The following is a 20,665-nucleotide window of genomic DNA, read 5'->3' on the forward strand; positions in this document are numbered from 1 at the left end:
GTGAATACTGGATACATCGATTGTTTTTTCCTACGTAGGAGTCGGCAATGGGGTAGTGTTATCCGCAGGTCGCGAATAAAAGATACACGCGGCTATATATCGCCGTTAACATTTTACTATATATACTGTTACCAGATTACTATAAAACACTAGTTGTGCCTTGTGCGTCCACCGGGGGAGTGTCATTCAACCGTGGCAGAGAAGGAAGTATCGTTGAGCGTGAGAGAGCTGCGCAGATCATTAGTGCGCCGACGCGCTTTGCATTGTGGGATTAGTCGAAATCTGTCGATCCGCCATGATGGACGCGAAAACAAGGGTCGAGCGGGAAGTGTCTGGTTGGGTTTTTCAGTGCTATGGCTGGATCTGAGGGCGCAGACAGAGAAGTTACGCCTATCGACAGGTGTAATACGCCTGTGCAGTTGACGAGAAGCGCAGAATTCGAAAGCGGCGTAGGTTTAAGGCGGAATAAGGCCGGGAAGGATACAGTACGACAGTCATGAGTAAGCTTTCATTTCGGGCTCGTGCGCTGGACGCCACGAAGTCGATGCCCGTTTACCGCAAGGATGAAGTCGCTGACCTGCCGGACTACTCAGTATTGAATCGAGCGGTGCCCCAAATGCCCACAGGAATGGAGAAAGAAGAAGAATCTGTAAGTTTGAATTCAAGGGCGTTACCGAAATTAGGCTGAAACTGCGTAAAATCACCGCCGCTAGTTGGCGTCGTTGAGTGGACAAAGCGGGAACAGCATTATGCACGTGCCATGTGAACAGTTGAACAACAATGAACTGCTCCCGCGCAATATTGTTTACATTATCCTCAATCTAAATTGTACTTTGAGTTGTTACCGATCAGCACACGTGACCATGAAGCGTTTTCAATTATGGGGTTTACTGTGCAGTGTGCACACTTGATTGAACTTTCGTCAACTCAAAACTGAATTTCATGGTCCAGCCGATTCCAGCGTATAACACTCGTTTATGGTCTGTTTATTATAGTTTCCTGATTCATTGATATTGTCATGCTAATAATATCTATATCTGTTCACCGCACCCCAAGTTTGTAGGGCTACCCCTATGTCCTTGGTCACACAGTAAGCTAGATTCTAGTGTTCTTGGTGCCAACAGTCGATTACCAGTGAACTCGGCCCTCGGTGAATTCAGCCCTCAGGAAATTTTGTAATAAAGTGTATCAACAACTATTAATTATTAAACTACTATTATTATCAAGTGATTGGTCAATCTCAGATAAGGAAGAATCACCTGGAATGTCAACGACCGATTTTGCTGCTTCGTTCTGCTTCGCTGAGGCTATATTCGGAATTATTTTGCGGCAGCGACTGTAGGATTTCTGGCAATTAAAAAGTTAGCCCATCTTCCAGAGGGCAGAATTTACTGAATCTGGTCTTGATCAAAAGCTACTGATTCCGAAACTACAAATGAAAATATGGTCCTCTTTTCAGACTTCCATAATATGGTAACCCTACATAATATGACTGGGGGATATTCACGTCAGGGCACCCTAATCTTGGGATACCCTAACTTGAACCCTAACCCATAACCATCCCGACTATCCCCTCCTCCAACCCTAATATCCCCCCTTCCCCAACACTACTGTCCCCTTCCCTAACCCGAATATCCTACTCCAACCCTAATGTCCCTCATCCCCTAATCTAGGGATACCTTAACCCCAACTTGGACCCTAACCCACCACCAACCCTAATACTTCCCTCCCCTAACCCTAATGCCACTCCCAACCCTAATGTCCCCCAACCCTAATGCCACCCCAACCCTAATGTCCCCCTACCCAACCATAAGACCCCACCCCAACCTACAGTTGCAATAACGAGCAGACCACGCGTGGTTGATATGTGAGCAATAACAAATCGTTGGGATATATATTTCATCTGAACAAGTGACACACAATGTACAATGCGATAAGACCCAATGCGATGTCATGAACAGATACGAGGATGTCGCACGTCCGCCCCTCGCCAAGTCAACTCGACAATGAGCTGGTCACGCGTGGTCGATATGTGAACTTAGCGTTATCTCCCGCGCTTGGCGCTTGCGCAATCCGTGATCACGCCGTGACTGCGTGATCTACGCATGCCCTGACCTCACAATATTGACAAATCAGTTGATAATAACATTAGTATAATAATTCATATTAATACTTGTTAATACACTTAATTACAAAATTTCCCGAGGGCCGAATTCACCGAGGGCCGAATTCACTGAGGGCCGAGTTCACAGGCAACCACAGTCAACAGTAATCCCCATGTCCCTCACACCTCCAAGCATCTATGACTCTGGTTAAGTTCACAATATGGTGTGGGATTTGTATTCGGTCTTTCATTCACCCCTTTGCTATATCATTTTAATCTAACATGTACGGTAGGGTGTAGTATTCGTATATGTGTGCTAGACCTGCTATTGGACGCTAGACTTCCGAAATGCGGGTAATCTGTCTGTTATCCACTCCGAGACAAGCATAGCTCACAGTACTAGGCTTATCATATTTTGGAAATCGAAAAAGAGGACACTTTTTCAGAAATTTGAGACTTGCAAAACCGGTCCACTCTGTTTTTCTCTCCACATTTCTAGGTGGATGACTAAAAAAAAGGTCATCTTTCCGCTCAGAGCTCAAAATACCGTTTTTCTCTACACATTGCTAGGTGGATGACTAGATAAAAAACATAAAGGTCATCTTTTCGCTCAGAGCTAAATTCGTCGTTTTTCACTCCGAAATACCTGCCGGAGCGTCACTTCTGTGCTAATTTATGGCATATCACTCGCAATTTCCTATAAATCTGACCTAAATTTTCAAAAAAGAGGACAAAATCTCAAAAAAGAGGACAAAAGGGCGTCCTCCGAGGACACTTTCAAAAGGAGGACGCTTTCAAAAAAGTCAAAAAAGAGGACAAATCCTCTTAAAAGAGGACGTATGGTAACCCTACACAGTACGCTCTGCTCAAACTCAAATTTTTGCCCCGCACAAAGGAGAGACATGGTTAGCCACAAATCTTCACCCAGATCTGTTACATCATGACAAATTGTTGTCATCTAAGTGCAACAGCACAATTATTCCGTACCGTTCAAAACTAACTTGATGACAACACATTGAGGGGGCATACAAATCCATTCTGATGAAGCAATGCTGTGACGTGGGTAGATGTAATTATAACGGTGTTGTTTTGCTGTGCTCGTAGGTAGCAATTTAGCAACTGGTCATGAGCGACGCATCAATCGAAAAAGAAAATAACTTCCCTTGGAATTAGCTGTGCACGATTCAGCACAACATATGAATTGGCGCCAGGTGCGGGTTTTGAAATATATGGGAGATATTTAGATTTTTCCGAATTTACTAATATAACATCAAATCATTAGGGTTGAGTGCATGCGCAAATGACGATCATACAGTCTCCTCGTGTTGACGATTACATGCGTACGATAACCTTGTCGACGAGTCTGGAAGTGCTGTCAATTAGCGAGTCCCTGATCTGTCGTGAACAGTTGAATACGTTTCAACCCCCGAAACCCCCCCTCTGGCTACACACCTGAATGGCGCCTGCCTATTAGTAGGTTATTACATTAGGTTTGCCCAATTCTCATCCATATTACTATTAGAAAATTTTATTACGATTCGCAGAAACCTAGACTTCTGTAACTACACAATAAGCAGGTACCTTTGCCCATATGTTTGTAGCCGGCATATAATTTTAAGATTATATATGACATGACAGCAATTAATACTTTCATTCCCATACTCTGCTGATATCCAGATATCTGCAACTCTAACACAGTGAGCAGTTACCTTTGCCCACAGCCTACATGTGTAGCAGGCATGAAATTCTTGTAAAATTCCAATACAAATACAATATCCATTGATATTTTTGTTCCCACACTCTGCTGATGCCGGGGTATCTGTCACTGTTACCAAGCAAGCAGTTGTCTTCGCCCATATGCTTGTAGATGAAATCCTAATCATATAAATATGATAGCCATCAACATTGTTATTTACACTCTCCTAACTTTCATTTGCAGGAGCATCATCTTCAGCGAGCAATATCTGCCCAACAAGTGTATGGCGACAAAAAAGTCATGGTCATACCTGTGCCAGAAGCTGAAGTTGGTGTGGATTATTACAACAGTATCTACAAGAAACAGTTCCGCCTCCCAAAACAATACATTCATAATCAAGGTGGGTACGTATGTTGTCGGAACAGTAGTTTGATATGCATGTTATTCTGGCATTTGGCCTGCCAATCACTGAAATCGATGACAACGTTTATATTATGAAATTGATGATCCCATGAATCCTTATTGTTGAAATCCATTGCCGTAGTATTACTTGTGATAGAAAAGCAACTTTTTGATCTTGATAATGGTTGCTTCTATGCCAGTAGGGTGGAGTGAAAAATGGAAAATTTTGAATTTCAAAACGGACACTTGATATGTGGTGGCAAATTGCAAAAAAATAATTTCTATAATAATTTTGGGCTCGTGCACCCTCTAGTGGTCGTGCAATTTCACCGAACGTGCTAAAAATAGCCAATTTCGTTATATATGGATGACCGCTTACGCTAGAAAGCTGATTTTGGGCTTAAAAGATGCGGAAACAACAAGTTTCTATCTCACCTCCATTGAACTTTGTCTTAAAAATGAACAAAAAAAAAGTTACAAGCAAATTATTGATTATTAGTAGGGCGATTTTTTTTTGACATGTCAAAAAAAGTCAAAATTAGGTCAAAATTGTGGCGTTAGGTCAAAATTTGTCAAAATTGTTTACAAAATCAAACATTTTTTGACCTCTACATTTCGTTTGTATCGTAGATTTTGCGCTGTCTGTGAACTTATCATTTGATAATTTACAGCCTGTAGCCTACTTTATAGCCCTACTGTTGTAAACGGCCCATCGTCTGCTCATTGTGAATCATAAACGGTCAAATGAAACAAATAGTGACATGGTTTTATGGTCAACTAACCGCAATATCCTACCTGAAGCAAGACTGCTTGGGCATTGCATGGTTCTTACATCAAGAAGCGCAAGCTGAAAAATTGTGATATAGACAACATTGTCAGAATGAAGCAACACGGTGCATCACCAGCAAGCAGTGTGCACACAATTTCAGTGTTGTCAGCTAACAACTGCTGCTGTTGAACGTTCTTTCTCCATTCTTGACAAGCTACTTAGTAAGGACAGACACTTTCTACCCGAGATAGCGCAGTGGTATAATCCGGGGCTGCAACACCAATGGGTGTGGGTTCGATTCCGACCGAGGTCGACTTCATAATTCCGATAGCTAAGTGTTGGAGGTTTACCTAGGCTCCTCCTCGCCACCTCATCCGCGTAAGCGGTGTCTTACAAAAAAGCCTAGAGTTGGGCCGTGCTATATGTTGGCAGTTACGGAAAATAATGAAGAATATCGGCCTGGTGTAAATGACCATAGTAGTTGACAAACACCATGAATACCACAACACAAACAAACAAAACAAACACTTTCTACCCGAAAATGTAGGAAAGTATCTTTCGTTGTACTACAACAAATTTTAATTATTCCACCATAATACGTAATGTAACTACTGCAATTCTTCATAGGGCCAGATTTCGTTAAAATACTAGTTTTTTCATGTAAAAATTTGGCAGTTTTTGAGCCGAAAACGTTCTTTCAGGTCAATCTACTTTGTAAGGACAGACAGTTCTAACCAGAAATGAAGATAAGTAGTACAATTTTAACATTATGTGCGAAAACACCTAATTTGCATACGTGAGGTCAAAATTTGGTCAAATTTCAGTTTTTTTAGGTCAAAAAAAGTCAAAATTTAGATTTTTTAGGTCAAAATCTTCCGTTTTTTAGGTCAAAAAAAATCGCCCTAATTATTAGACTGTTTTTCGGCAAAATTAGACACTGAAGCAGTGGATACGAGGTCAAAAGCGTGTAGTGATTGATCTTATGACCGTCAACTCCATATTGAAAGCACATAAATTGCTAATCCATATTGAAAACTTGAAAACATTAATTCTATATTGAATAAAGATAGATTTCGAAGATGGTTTCACTACCAGAGTATTAGTCTGCACACACTTTGAAATCCTGTTTCGAGTTGAAGGATTTCATCTGCCTTCGAGACTTCAGTTTTTGTCTGATTAAGCCATCTCTAGCTACGTTTAGGCCTATATCCCTACACATGAGCATATGCCTCGGTCAACGCTTTAATGGTGATGGCCTTAGATTTTCCAGCTTGAGATATGACAAGTATTTTATTGCTAATGGCTGTTCCACATCTATTAGATTCAAGTTGACAATTTGGTGGTATGATTTGGCCTTGACGTTTATGATTGGGATTTTAAACAATCTGATCCTAGCGTCAACGTTGTTTTTAGGTTTTGGTTGATTAACATATCCTCTTTCAAAATAGCCAATTGGAGTCTGGTATTCTGTTTGACCTGCTCATAGTTGTAATCTTGTTAACTGCAAGTCTTCTTAGGCCTTCATCATCATCAGCGAGCATTCCCAGAAAAAAACATTTTCTGGATGTGCAAAATATGCCTTTTGTTGTGTCACCAAAGATAGTGCAAGATTACGAAATCATGTATCAGAAAGCTTTGTAACATGGGAAACTATGTTGTAGAAGTGTATAGCACCATCAACAATTGAAATGTGCATTTTTATTTCAAACCCTGACCGAAAACAAACCTCCATGCAGAATTTTGAGGTTCTATGTGCGACAGAGTCATCTATCAAGCAATCTGAAATATCTTGTTCAATTCTGCATGGAGGTTTATTTTCTGTCATGGTTTGAAATGAAAATGCACAATCACGGATAACTTGGTCCCACATAGCACATGTCAAATTTTGAGGTTCTATGTGCGACAGAGTCATCCATGCAAAAAATATCTTGCTCAATTCTGCATGGAGGTTTATTTTTGGTCATGGCTTGAAATAAAAATGCACAATTCCATTGTTGATGGTTTAAGTCCTCAGAAGACTTGCAGTTAACAAGATTACAACTATGAGCAGATCAAACAGAATACCAGACTCTAATTGGCGACTTTGAAGGAGGATATGATAATAACCGAAACCTAAAAACAACGTTGGCACTAGAATCAGATTGTTTAAAGTCCCAATTATAAACATCAAGGCTGAATCATGCTACTAAATTGTCAACTTGAATCCAAAAGATGTGGAACAGCCACCAGCAATCAAAAACTTGAACTGGAAAATCTAAGGTGATCATCATTAAGGCTCAATCATCCTTGGCCCAACCAGGCAGTGGAAAGAGACGTTAAAATGGTGACAGAAGCATCTGCCCACGTGTCGGGATTTAAACGTAGAGATGACCTCATCAGACAAAAACTGAACTCTCGAAAGCAGATGAGATTCTTTAATATGATACAAAATTTTAAAGATTGTGCAGACTGATACTCTGGTAGTGAAACGATCTTCGAGATCTATCTTTTTTCAATATAGAATTGATGTTTTTGAGTTAGCAATATGGATTTGCAATTTATGTGCTTTCATTATGGAGTTGTCAGTCATAGGATCAATCACTACACACTTTTAGCATCGCATCCACTGCTTTAGTCCCTAATTTTACCAAAAAACAGCCAAAAATCAATAATTTACTCAAAACTTTTTTTCTGTTCATTTTTAAGACAAAGTTCTGTGGAAGTGAGATAGAAACTTGTTGCTTCCGCATCTTTTAAGCCCAAAATCAGCTTTCTAGCATAAGCGGTCATCCATATATAGCGAAATTAGCTATTTTTGACTCGTTCGGTGAAATTGCACGACCACTAGAGGGTGCACGAGCCCAAAATTATTATAGAAATTATTTTTTTTATATTTGGCACCACATATCAAGTGTCCGTTTTGAAATTCAAAATTTTCCATTTTTCACTCCACCCTACTATGCCAGTGGTTGTCAACCGCCCGTCCACCAAATGTATTACAAGTTGATATCTTGACTTGAAAATGTTAGAAGTAGGACGCTTGTCCATTAATCAAAGAAATAAAAAATTAAAGATTAAATTGCTTTGGGTGTATTTTTTGCATGGTGACGTTGCAGAGAGTCCACGGTCTACTTTAGGCGTACACCACAATGGCGCAATGTTTTTTGAACGGTACTGTTTGAAAGTAGCCTGCAACTCGTTGCAGTCAAGCTATCCGTGAAATCTACGGATACTTTTAAACAACTTCGTATTAAGCAACACTTAGCAGTATAATAGAGGCTATAGCAAACGGCAAAGTCTTTCAAGCGATACACAGATCACAATCAAGTTATCGGTCTTCAACAGACTTTGCGAGCTTCGCCTGGTAGAAATTTCAATGAAACCACATACATATCCAATATCAGAAAGGCAGCATTAATTAAGTTTCCAATATTACATTCAGGTTGCATACATTTGTCATGATTAAACTAGAGGCTTATTATGATTATAAAAAATTCACCGGTCTGCAACATTTGTTTTGAAATTTCATCGATCCGTGATGATAAAGGTCGAGAACCGCCGCTCTACTCTATACTTCCATATCATATCACCTTCAGAATCATATTTCACTAGTGCATCGTCACTGTTGTATCAGAGTAGGTTATGTCCCATTTTTCACATCTTCCCGTAGATTTTCATTTTCTTTCGACCATATCTTGGCCGTGGTTCCGTTTGTTACATTGATAAGAATGGACATTGGACATAAGCCAGTCTTGATTGCGGCGGTATGTTGGGTTTTGAGACCTGTGTCTAGGCAAGAGCTTAGCCGGCCGACAAAAAGATATGTGTTTTTAAAAAAGGATTTGTTTGGTTTCATGTTCAATTACTGATACCACAGCGATCTGATAATCATAACTGTGCTGACAACTTTATAGCCATATAAAAAGACAGAACCCAAGCATATTAAATTATAGTTCCACTTTTGTTCACTACGATAATAGCTTGAATAGAGAGAGAGAGAGATGTGAAACACCCGCCTGCCTATGCCACTGTGTGTAGGTAAGTATCAGATTATGGTGTATAGGCTACTGTATACAATATTACACTTATCGTTACGCGTCACTCGCCTCCAATGACCTGTTCTAATGTATTCATTTTCCATATTCCATTAGTTTAAGGAGTTTTTGATCAATGGCTGTTGTGCAAATTGCCGATCCTATTCTGTGTTCAACATGGTAACCTGTATCTTTCAGCTCAAGCCCTTAACTCCATTATGGAGCAAGAGAAACCGGATTACGATATGGACAGTGACGACGAACGTTGGGTGCGCGACACCAACAAGCGCACCGGCCTGGAGATCTCAGATATCCAGTTTGAGGAGATGATCGACAGATTGGAAAAGTCTTGTGGGAACCAGGTACAAGACCAGCGTTAACCCTAGTCTCACACACGGTTAATTTGTAACTGATTCCGAGGTGATTAAAATAGATCCTTGCGTGTTGGACGACGTTTCGTTTGATACAAACGTTCCGCATCTTGAACCGAGCTTTTTCATTCAGGTGGTCAGTCTCCAGGAAGCGAAGCTACTTCTCAAAGAGGACGATGATTTAATCAAAGCTGTCTATGATTATTGGCTTCAAAGAAGGGCCAAGTCAAACAGCGGTTCGATTACATTCCAAGTAAGATTTTGTGCTAGGTCTCTGCAGCGGTTCTAAATAGTAAGGTGGGTCGCTGATTGTTATGGTATAAGATGCAGCAGTCCTTTTCAATGTTGAATCCAGGGTCCAGGCCGCATCTGTATCAGTATTGAGTATTTGCTTAGCTAATTAACAAAACTAAATCCAGTATCGTTGATTTACAAAAGTGCGAAATATGCCGATTCTCCCACTAGCTGTGACTAACAGAACAATAAAGACATGTTGATTATTACTTTTGCTAATACCGCTTCACCGGATATTAAGCAGTAAGCACCGTATTGTATTTGTGCGACTGTAAAATATTTCACGAGAGTTTAATAGACCTAAGCAAGATTTATAAATTTCGTAACTGCACTATTTTGTTAAAGTGATGTTTGTGATGGTCATGTAGCAATGCCGTCTGTATGCAAAGCATTACTCTGTTTCGAGGCTTGTAGGAATTGCTGCTCTAAATTTTAGTGTCAGTGTGTCCGTTAGCTGGTAACTGCATATAGGAGATTATGTTTTATGATTATGCAGTTTCCTTCACTCCCTTCCTAGTTTTAATGTGTAATGAAGTTTAGGCTGCGCCATTCTGCCATACCTACATCTTATAGGTGGTCAAGTTATGTCACACGCATGTGATTGCTGGATATGTGTCTCGATATACTCAATGTCTTGATGATGGGTGCCAGAAATATATTGCAAAGTCTTGAGATTTATTGTTTTTATTCCTTCATTGTTGCAAGTCAAATTCGCAGCAAAATCATGACCAATTCCTGGGTCTGCTTTGATTTGATGAAACATATCATACTTTGCTTGATGCAGGTGAGGCAAGAGAGACGTGATGGCTCTTCCAGCGGGGACTCGTACGTTGCTTTCCGTAGGCGGACCGAGAAAATGCAGACGCGAAAGGTGTGTGTTTTGTCACCGAGGCGTATCGCTCTTTTCTTATGTATTCTCTCCCCAGAACCGTAAAAACGACGAGGCCTCGTACGAGAAGATGCTCAAGTTGAGACGGGATTTGACGCGCGCCGTGACGATCTTGGAGATGGTGAAGAGGAGAGAGAAATGCAAATGCGAACTGCTTCACCTGACATTGGAAGTCGCGGAAAAACGGTACGATTTAACCGCTGTGAACAGACTTGTACGAAATACCAATATAGTCGGTTGACGCTCAACGGAGTGCTGGTTTTTTGAGTAGTTCTAATACTAGCTACTGGTACTGCTGTTCTAGGTGACGTTCAACTGACTGCTGGTCCAGTTCTAGTTCGGATTTTGAAAAGTGATTAGTTTTAGTTCTAGTTGCACATAGAAGTAATTTAGTTGCCGAACAACTAAAAAACTAGTGTGGTCATTTGGCGTGAATCTCAATACTGGTGTTCTGGTGTGTGATGTTCTGCAGCCATTGCTAGCTCATAATCATCACTGCAAACAGTGGTGTAGCCAGCGGGTGGGCTTTGTGGGTCAAGGCCCCTCCCGTTTCAAACTAGAAACCCCGTCTTTTTGGAAGCCGATTCGTGTCCGATAAGATAAAAATGAACGGTTTCCTTTGAAATTTAATCTATTTGGTTACTGTAGTAACGATTTTTAAAGGTGGTCAGTTCTAGGTACGAGATTTGAAAAGCATTCTAGTTCTAGTTGCGCATTTTGAAAATCCATTAGTTTGTGCAAGTGTGACTGCGAATGGTATTACGGTCAACCTTTTGATGTCCAATCGTAATATTTCAACTACCAGGTACCAAATGAGAGACTGGGACGGCAAGGGACTGAAGATGGCCAAGCGGGAGCTGGCGATCGGTCAGGGCAACCTGAAAGCGATCACCGGCAAAGTGAAACATCTCTCTGGGAGTAAAGCGGCCGGCGCCAACGCGGCCACTGCCGTGAAGCACCGCATCAAGTCCGAGATCGAAAGGTTCGGAAATCGAGTTTGCCGTCGATATGTTTGAGATTTTGTAATTGTCCCGTTGGAATTCTAGGGAAAAAATGAGGCGGTATAAGAAGAAAGATAAGATTCGGATGGGTGCGAATGCTTCTGCCCCGGTGTCGTCCACTCCCTCCGTTATGGCGACTAGCATTTCATCGTTGCCCGGCTCGCACGTTGGTATCCAAAAGAAGGTACGATGCCTTTGAGGCGTTTCCTACACCTCTATATAATTGGATAGTATTTTCATGTCAAAATGACCCGGAATATTATCGGCTGACGCACGTCAGAGGTAATCGTCAGTGGCTAGTAGAGTCAAAAAGAATTTTGTATATCGGCAATCGTATACGATAAACGTTGCTCATGAGAATTTAGTTACTGACGAGTGTCACACGAAAATCTTTGGGTATATTTCAATAAGAATATATTGCTGTATTGTATGTTGAAGTTACGTGCCTCCAGGAGTCTCCTTGCTGTACCCACTTTAACTGGCAATCGTGATTTCTTCGGCAGAGCGTTGCGTTCCAAGCTAAGTCTGTGAGTTACTCGAACCTGACTTACGAGCAGGCGGTCGACACGATGAAACAGTACGAGTTTCATTCGAGCGACGAGGAGGTCGTAAGACCTAAAAGCCCTGTGAGTTTGCGGGTCTTGGTACAATTATGTCTTGCATTGACGTTGTTTTTTTCCGTTTCCTTCCAGGTTTCTGGATCTGTGGCGCCCGCGGACGATCGAAAGAAAAATCCAGACGGACTATACGCGTTCCGCAGGAAGCCCGGATGCAAATACGAAGCTGTAAGGACGATGGAATTGACAATGTGGCTATAGTAGTTTGAAATTACTTGGTATGTGTCTGTGTTTAGCCTCGAGACGATCTCGCTGGCGATCACTGGCCGTGGATGACGGACGAACGGCACCGTTACTCATTAACGACGTTGACGATACCGGAGAAATGCATGGGACTTTGTCGTCGAAGGTGAGACACTGTCAGGTGTTGCGACGCTCTGACTGTTTTCTGTGCGAGGGGATCGATGTAGTAAGCTTTGCTACTCCAGTAGAAGTAAAAGCAACACCGGGAATTGCTGCTCGATTACAAGTAGTTTTACAGAAAACACAAAATTATTAATGACACTGCAAATATGTACAATCTTCGAAAATGTGTCCAGTTCTGTAAAACGATGGGTGTTTCACCCTGTTCTTAATAACAAATTTACTCGTAAAAAAGATGGAGATTCGTTGGTAAACTGCTTTCTGCTTTGCAGAATCTAAACTGTGCAGATTATGTAGTATTACCTAAAAGGTTGTCGAGTACAAGTGGACGTAGTCTAAGACAGTGGTTCTCAACCTTTTTGTCTTTGCGGACCCCTTTTGGACCGTCAAGGACCCCACGGACCCCCGAAGTTTTAGTTCAAATTTAGCTCAATTTGGCGAGATAGCGTAGTGGTATAATCCCCAGCAGCAACACCACTGGGGTTGCGGGTTCAGGTCCAACCGAGATGGACTCCAGATTACCTACCCAAGTGTTGGAGGTTTATCTGAGTTACTCCTCGCCATCTCATCCGTGTAAGCGGTGGCTTATAAAAGCCTAGATTCGGGTCAGCAGCCACGGAATAAAAATGAAGAAAATTGGCCTGGTGAGAATGACCATAGTAGTCGACAAACACCATGGATACCACAGACAAGCTCAATCAATAATCGTACAACCGTCATCTGTGTTTTGCGAATAATGATTGCAGGCTAGTGTCAAATAGCAACAAATTAGCATCACACTAATTATGTGGGAATTTGGTAGACGGTAGCGAATTCTGCAGCTCATTTTTTGAGTTTACATGGTCGTATCTTGGAAATCCGCCCCTTCGATTTGATATGAACGAGTGCCGAAAATTTATTTCTACAAGTATAGGTGGTGACGAATGGTATAATAACGGGCACCGACGACCCCTTTGAGTATGATCGCAGCATATATACCACCGAAATTGAGACTCAGGTTTTTCATTGAACAGATAACGTCCATCCTAGTCATTTCTATCTAGCAGCTCATCTTGAAGTTGTTTTGGGATAGTGGTTATGTATGTCACCGGAAGAATGGATTTATGCAAACATTTGAGGTCACACTCAGGCGCGTAGCCAGAGGGGGGGTTTCGGGGGTCGGTACCCCCTCCTTTAGAAGCGTGAAACCCCCTTCTTAAACGCGAAACCCCTTTCTTTTGAAATGATCGTTCTGACGCTAATGGTCGGTTGCAATTCAATAAGTCGTATTATCAGTGTTGAGTGCGGCAAATTAGCGAAAGGCGTGTAGCCAATCAGCGTCCGTGCGCGATGGACTGCACAATGTAACGCGACACGATCATCCGCTGAGATGATTGCGAAATTAGGTCATTCATTGCCGCGTGCTCGGCAATAGTTGCTAGCCTGATTTGTCGCGTCTCCAACAAGCCTAGTTCCGCTGGCTTGAATAATCTCATCTGCTATAGGCCCGGTGTGCACGATATCATCGCTGACCCACACAACCGCATCTGCAAGCGGCCTAGTATACGAAAGATATCGCTAGCCTAACTACCGCGTCTCGGGCCTACCATGCTTTGGCTCATATTTCCCGATGGCTCGGATAAAATGGCCGTTAAGGATATGCTGATTAGCGATTGTGATTAAAGAGTGACATCTCGAAACTGAATTACATCGAATGTGCGCAAACATATGCGACGCGTGCGTACGTACATGCGTAATTGATTTCCGTTAATACTTGAACATAACCATCAAAAGCTGTTTGTCAAGGCTAAAAAGAGGTAAGGTTTGAACCACCTGAAATCGGCGTCATTATAGCCCGTATTCCATAAAAACTCGTACATTTTGAATTGCGCAAATCGTCGCAGAGGCTATGTAAGACGTAAGACGCATTGCTAAGCGCGCGTATTTAGTTGTTCGACGTTCGACGCATTGATAAGCGCACGATATCATTGGTTGGCCTACACAATCGCATCTGCAATAGGCCTAATACGAAAGATATATCAATAGATCCTCGCTAGCCTAACTCCATCGCTAGCCTAACTATCGCGTCTCGGGCCTAGCATGGTTTGGCTCCTATCTCTCGATGGCTTAGAGACCATGCCGTTGATTGTATGCTGATTAGCGATTGTGATTAAAGAGTGACATCGCGAAACTGAAAGACATCGAATGTCCGTAAACATGTGCGACGTGTGCGTAATATATCTCCGTTAATACTTAAACTTAACCATCAGAATATGTGTAATTTGTGTATCGACTTGAGTTATAAAATAGGACAGGTTTGAAGCACATGAAATCGGCGTCATTATGGCACATATTCCCCAAAATCTCGGACATTTCGACTTGCGCAAATAGTCGACGAGGCTGCGTTGATGAGCGCGCGTATTTAATTGTTCGACGCTTTGATAAGCGCAGGTATTTAATTGTTGACGACAGATCAGGGAGTCGCTAATTAACAGTACTTCCGGACTCGTCGACAAGCTTATCAAACGCGTATAATCGCGAACACGAGGAGATTGTATAATGTATTATCGTCATTTACGCATGTACTTAACCCTAATGAAATGACGCTATATTAAGTAAATTCGCAAAACATCGAAACCCCGCCCTTCTATTTTAAAATCCCTTCCTTATTTTTCGGCTGGCTACGCGCCTGGTCACACTAATTGACCTTATTATTCCAACTTTTTCATTTTTTCCACAAACCCCGACAAACATCTCTAAACGGCAATATATTTTTATCAGCAGGCTATTGGCAATTTGGCAATTAAAATGAGTTTGCACAGTTGGATATTTCATCTCAGACGGCCATTCTGTTGATGTGAGTCATGAAGTTGTAGCAGTAACGAAGCGAAACTGCCTCGTAACAACCAATCAGTTTGCAAGTTTAGAGGCTTCGCGGACCCCCTGAAAATGCTTCGCGGATCCCCGGTTGAGAACCACTGGTCTAAGATATAACAGACTTGAGTATACAATACAGGACATTGAAGAAAAACCTGCTTTAGCACTCCAAAATTGTAGAAACACCTTGTTACTGACCATATGGTGTGGTTTGCAGGGTCGGTCGGGGAGGGAGAATCATGCTGGACCGCGCACACTCGTCGCGTAGCAGGCAGTTTGCCGAAATCGACCTGCATCCCGACTCTAACCACCTACCTCACAAGCAAGACCTGCAAGAACTTTTACAAGGTATGAATACTCGATTTCGTTTGACGAGCGGTATCACTCACGCCTCAATTCGCTCGCAGAAATTAAGCACGGGCGTTGGAGGCGCTATCGGCCGTACAGTTCGTCTCCGCGCAAACAGCAGAGGTCGCCTCGTCACGATCTGGGGGATAAAATACCGGTGGAAAGTACGCCGACAAAGGCGTTTGGTCAATCATCTGTTGGACTAGCGAATCACTTCAACAACAAAGGTACCGACTACGCGTTTCCATGCCGTCTTTTTTTCATTTCTGCGGAATTTAGTTTGTAGGTCGAGGATACCCAACCTTTTCACACCGTGGCATCCCAATTTTTTCAACCTTGTGAAAAAATGACGGAACTGTATTTTAATTGAAAAATTGCCGGAATCGGCAGTTATAATTATAAAATGATATAAACTGGAAAAGAAAGAACGTAGTTAATTTTTTGTCCTAGATGTTTTTACACCGACTCATGATATACATACACATGATCTGTGCCTAGGCATATCATGAGTGCATGATGCGTCAAGTGGGCGAAGTGATGGATGCCAGTGTTACTAATCAGGTCTTTGGTCTGACCCGGCCGGGGTTGGAAACTACTGATGTGGAGATGTTAGCTAGTAGTGAACACTGAACAGCATGGTTTAGGAATACCATCATGACACCGGTAGTGGCATGTGATTTCTAATTGTGTATATAACTTTGTGCCTTTCTCTCGTCAGGCCTCTTGCATAAACGATTGAGTACCAAAGGCCATACAAAATCGCCTCAAAAGAAATCACCGCAGAAACGTATAAACGGTGAGTCTGCTGCATTTTATGTGCTTTACTGGCAAACAGTAGTAGTGCCTGCCTGCGTTTGTAGGTTTGTTTGTAGTCTTTCCCGTCGAGTTCACACGTATTTTTCACACACCCTGGTGCTATGTTTGAGGTTTTGAACGATTTGCTGGGATCCGTTATCTAAGGCCGTATTTTTCATTACGAAATCACTATCATTATTGAGTTTGGTGCCTTTTGTCTAGTTCGAGGATCTCAGTTGGACAAACCTACTGCCCTCTTCGCTGTCTCAGCCTTGGTCACTTCAGGTGAGACCAGATGCTAGTTATCTCACATGCGGCTTTTGTTTCTACTCTGGCTTGTTTCCGCTTTTCCTTCCCCCAACCACGTAATGTCCCTGTTCCGGCTCTGTTCTTTCGACTAACGCCTGATGCATGAGTTTCGTTTGAATTTCACCGGGCAGAACGTGCTTGGTGATAGCCCGGGTGATCGTTTCAAATTACATTGATTTGCTGTCTGCAGTGCGGGCTGCGTCTTCAAAGTGAAATCGATAACATTTATTTGGTCGTATTAGAGCTGTCGTCTGATTTGTCACTTTGTGGGGATTGTTTACGGCATGGCTCACAATCGTTTACGTTTATGTTTCCTCATTTCCATCTCCTGAAAATGTAGACCCCAGATCATTTGGAATATTGTTGGGTTATAAACAGAGCTGCAATTGACATGGATCAAAAACTTACTACAGCGCAAACACTCTGAGTAGCCTAATCACCCGTTCACAGCCCACTTGGGTAGCTGATGACTGAAAGAAATCTTGTAAATATGGACAATGCAGCTTTATAAGTTTCCTAGCTTTTCAAAAGAAGAATTAATCTTTGAAATCAGGACGATATTATGGTGACCCTAGTCAGCAATAGCAATTTAACGATTGGAAATGTTTCTGAAACGATTCAATATCGAAACATACATTTCTAACGCCCTGTCTCTCATCGTTCGCAGATTCCTCGCCGAATCCAAAGTCGCGCGCAAAATGTCCCAGGCCCCAACAAGTCCGGTTGAGTCTCGTGTCGTCGACATCTTCGAATTTCGTCAACTCGGTCGGAGGCGCCGCCGGGATGACGTTTATCGGCAACATCACCGGTCAGTCGCCAGGCAAGTACTCGTCCAACGTGCCCGCGTCGCAGCTGGGCCAGTCGGTCACGCTCAAGAAGGGCGGCCGCCTGAATTTAGACCCGAGCAAGCTCGGGCACGCCACGCTGATGCCGGTTACGGGCTCGAAACCAAAGCCGCTCACCGCCACCTCGGTCACTCTGACTGTGACCGGACCGCCTTCGAAGGTCTCCCTGACCAACGCGTGCGGGTCGCAAACATCCAGTAACAGTAGCCCCGTGACAACGACCCACTTGTTGAACAGCAGGACATCTGTCAAAACCGGGGCGCTCTCGACCGATTCTTTGGGCGAAACGCCGGGGCACAAGTCTGTAAGTAACATGCCTGTGGTCATGGCTACTTTGAGAATCGGAAATACGGGGAGTACTACCGGGACAACGACGCTGCAGGCCCAGGCCACGACGGGGGTCGCTTTGAATTCGCACACGACGCTCAGCGGTACGCTCGGTCACAGTAATCAAGGCGGTAATAATTCCGATACAGGGATGCTGTATATCGCCCCTCCGACAAGGTCGCAGTCTACAAAAGGTGTTGCCGAGTATCAGCTGTCCGGAAATCTGCCCTTGTCCGGCGTTAATACGACCACGCTGGTCCCGTCGCAGTACAAACCAGGTCAGCACGGAGTGTTGCTCGGTCATCAAGGCTCGTTGAATCTGGCGCTGACCCCCGCCACGCCGCAAAAGCACTTGGGGCTGTCTCAGCTGTCGATACCGAACAGCAGCGGGCACACCCCGACTATATTAATTGCGACCCCGGCTAGTGGGACTTTGGCGTCTAGCTTGCCGCCCAACTGCAACACTGGATCGGACGCGGGCACTACTGGTTCGGCCACCTTGAATTTAAACCAAGCCAAGACCGTCAGTATCAACGTGGCTAGGGTGCAGACGCCTTCGAGCGGTGTGGGTCAGATTTTTACGCTACAGCAGCACCCCGACGGAAATATCGGGACGTTGACTGTGTCGGGATCGCCCCAGCAGGCCGCGCACCACGCGGGATCTACTTGGGTCTCTGCCGGCTCTGGCCCGAATATTTTAAAACTGGGGCCTCACGGCGCTCAAACGGGCATCCAGATACATCCGGTCACGGCCGGTTTTAAGATGGGTCCCAGCAACAAGTCGCTGACTGTCATTTCGAAACGTCCGCGCGTTCAGCAGGCCAGCGTCAACGCGACTCGCGCGATAAACATAGCAACTTCGAGACAGCTAGCCGCTAATCATTCCAAAGTCGGTGCAGTTCCGTCTCATATCACGCTGATACCGGACAGCCGGTCGGGGCATGCGTCAAAACCATTGATTTCTTTCGCGCCGAAGAACAACCCGGCCGTCGTGATATCGAAGAGCGTGCCGATGGAGTCTGCGTTGGACAGCCAGGCAACGTCGGCGGCTCAATCGGAAAGCGTGGCTGTTTCGGATAATCCAGGTTTGAACAGCAGCGCGAAAAACGGTCAGCCCATGGAAGTGACGTGAACGCTTTGGCGGGCATGTTGTGATCGGCGCGAATTTCTTTATTTTGCAATTGTTACATTATTCAATTTATTCTTTTCTCACCTTAACGATCTGATTTTTTACACTCTATATTTTCTCACTATGTGTTTGTGTCGCTCGTGTTTTGTGTTTGCCAAATCTGTTACGTGTTCTACCGGGACGGTTATGTCGGTTGTGCGTATCGAATCGAAACCGCGTTATTTGTGCGGCCGTCTGGCCTTCATGTATGTCTGTAATGTTTCGTGTGTTGTCTGTTATATATTTTGTCGCTTTGAGATATCCCGATCGGACTTGGGCAACTGGGTAATTCTAGATGTCTAGTACAGCGAAATGCTGGTAGTTCGAAATGCTTCTATTCTTAAATTTTAATTCTAATCTAATTTAGAATCGCTGAAAACTGATTTTCCTGTTGTCCAAGTCTGACCCTGATGTTGCGTAGCTACCGTACTCCTGTTCCCTTCCTCGGTAGGGTGCGATTTGTTTATTGGCACCTGCAGTGTTTTGGGGTCACCCGACTTTGAAGGAGTCTGATATGTTAACGCTTCCCGTGCAGTTTTTACTGTTGTCTGTCTGCGCGGTAACCGACGACTTTGCGAAGATGAGTTGTGTGAATAATGTTCTCGATCGGTTCTTAGACGTTTACCCGTGTTTCTAACCACAAACCCGGAATGTTTTGTCGTGGCCGAGGCACGGAGAGTTTTGTGGGGTGCCGTGTTTGGTGGCTGCACAAAATTTTCCGTGCCTTGGCGTTGATTTATAATACACGTTGTCGAAAGCAAGATGATGTTTCTGTGGTTTTTCCGCTAAGAGCGGGTAAGGGCTAGAGCAGCGGTTCTCAACCGGGGGTCCGCGGACCCCTAGGGGTCCGCGAAGCAATTTCAGGGGGTCCGCGAGACCTCAATTTTTTTTAAATGGTTGATAACCTAATTTTTATTTTTTATTTTTTTTAATTTGAGAAAGCATGAGGCAGTTTCGCGCCACAACTGCTAAAACCTCATGACTCATATCATCATCATAATCGTCTGACATGAACTATCGTAGTGTGGAAATTCATTTTCATTGCCAATTTTCCCATAACCTGCTGATACAAATGTATTGCTGTTTAGAGACGTTTTGTGGGGGTTTGTGGAAAAAATAATATCGAGATAGTAACGTCAATCAGGGTGACTTCTTGATGTCTGTGAAACCTTCTCGATTTGAGGTTCTCAGTCTCATCAAGTTAGTAAACAGTCGTTTGAAATGAGAATTTCCGAAGTATTTCCCTGATTTGTCGCAATGCAGAGATTGAAACCTCGCCCCGAAATCCATTTTTTCCCGTGATATCCATAACCACGATTTGAACCGCTTCTTGGAGGTACAGAACTTCAGTTTACAATTGAATAGTATATTCATATTGGAATGGACCCGAATATTTTCGGTTGACATTGGTCATAAATCGGACAATGATATAGGCTACCTGCTCTTAAAGCTCGGCTGTCTGATTTGGCGCATTTTCATTGCGGATGCCCTATCGACA

General features: G+C 43.3%; 1 protein-coding gene across 2 annotated transcripts; it reads left to right on the top strand.

Annotated features, from left to right (window-relative positions):
* Positions 1-250: 250 nt before the first annotated feature.
* On the top strand, positions 251-19,928 carry LOC145455884 (uncharacterized). 2 transcript variants are annotated; one of them, XM_080333914.1, is made up of 16 exons: positions 251-649; positions 4,044-4,200; positions 9,183-9,346; positions 9,489-9,608; positions 10,434-10,520; positions 10,576-10,724; positions 11,344-11,520; positions 11,585-11,723; positions 12,043-12,165; positions 12,232-12,324; positions 12,393-12,505; positions 15,593-15,723; positions 15,783-15,950; positions 16,442-16,519; positions 16,741-16,803; positions 17,495-19,928. In XM_080333914.1, the coding sequence occupies exons 1-16, from the start codon at positions 497-499 to the stop codon at positions 19,129-19,131; spliced, it is 3,552 nt and encodes a 1,183-aa protein (XP_080190040.1). In that variant the 5' UTR covers positions 251-496; the 3' UTR covers positions 19,132-19,928. The 2 variants fall into 2 exon arrangements, with proteins under 2 accessions (XP_080190040.1, XP_080190045.1); XM_080333919.1 differs by lacking the exon at positions 16,741-16,803.
* The last annotated feature ends 737 nt before the right edge of the window (positions 19,929-20,665 follow it).

The sequence above is a fragment of the Botryllus schlosseri genome, chromosome 2, assembly GCF_051294905.1.
Source record: "Botryllus schlosseri isolate E-star chromosome 2, Bs_hap1, whole genome shotgun sequence".
Lineage (NCBI taxonomy): Eukaryota > Metazoa > Chordata > Ascidiacea > Stolidobranchia > Styelidae > Botryllus > Botryllus schlosseri.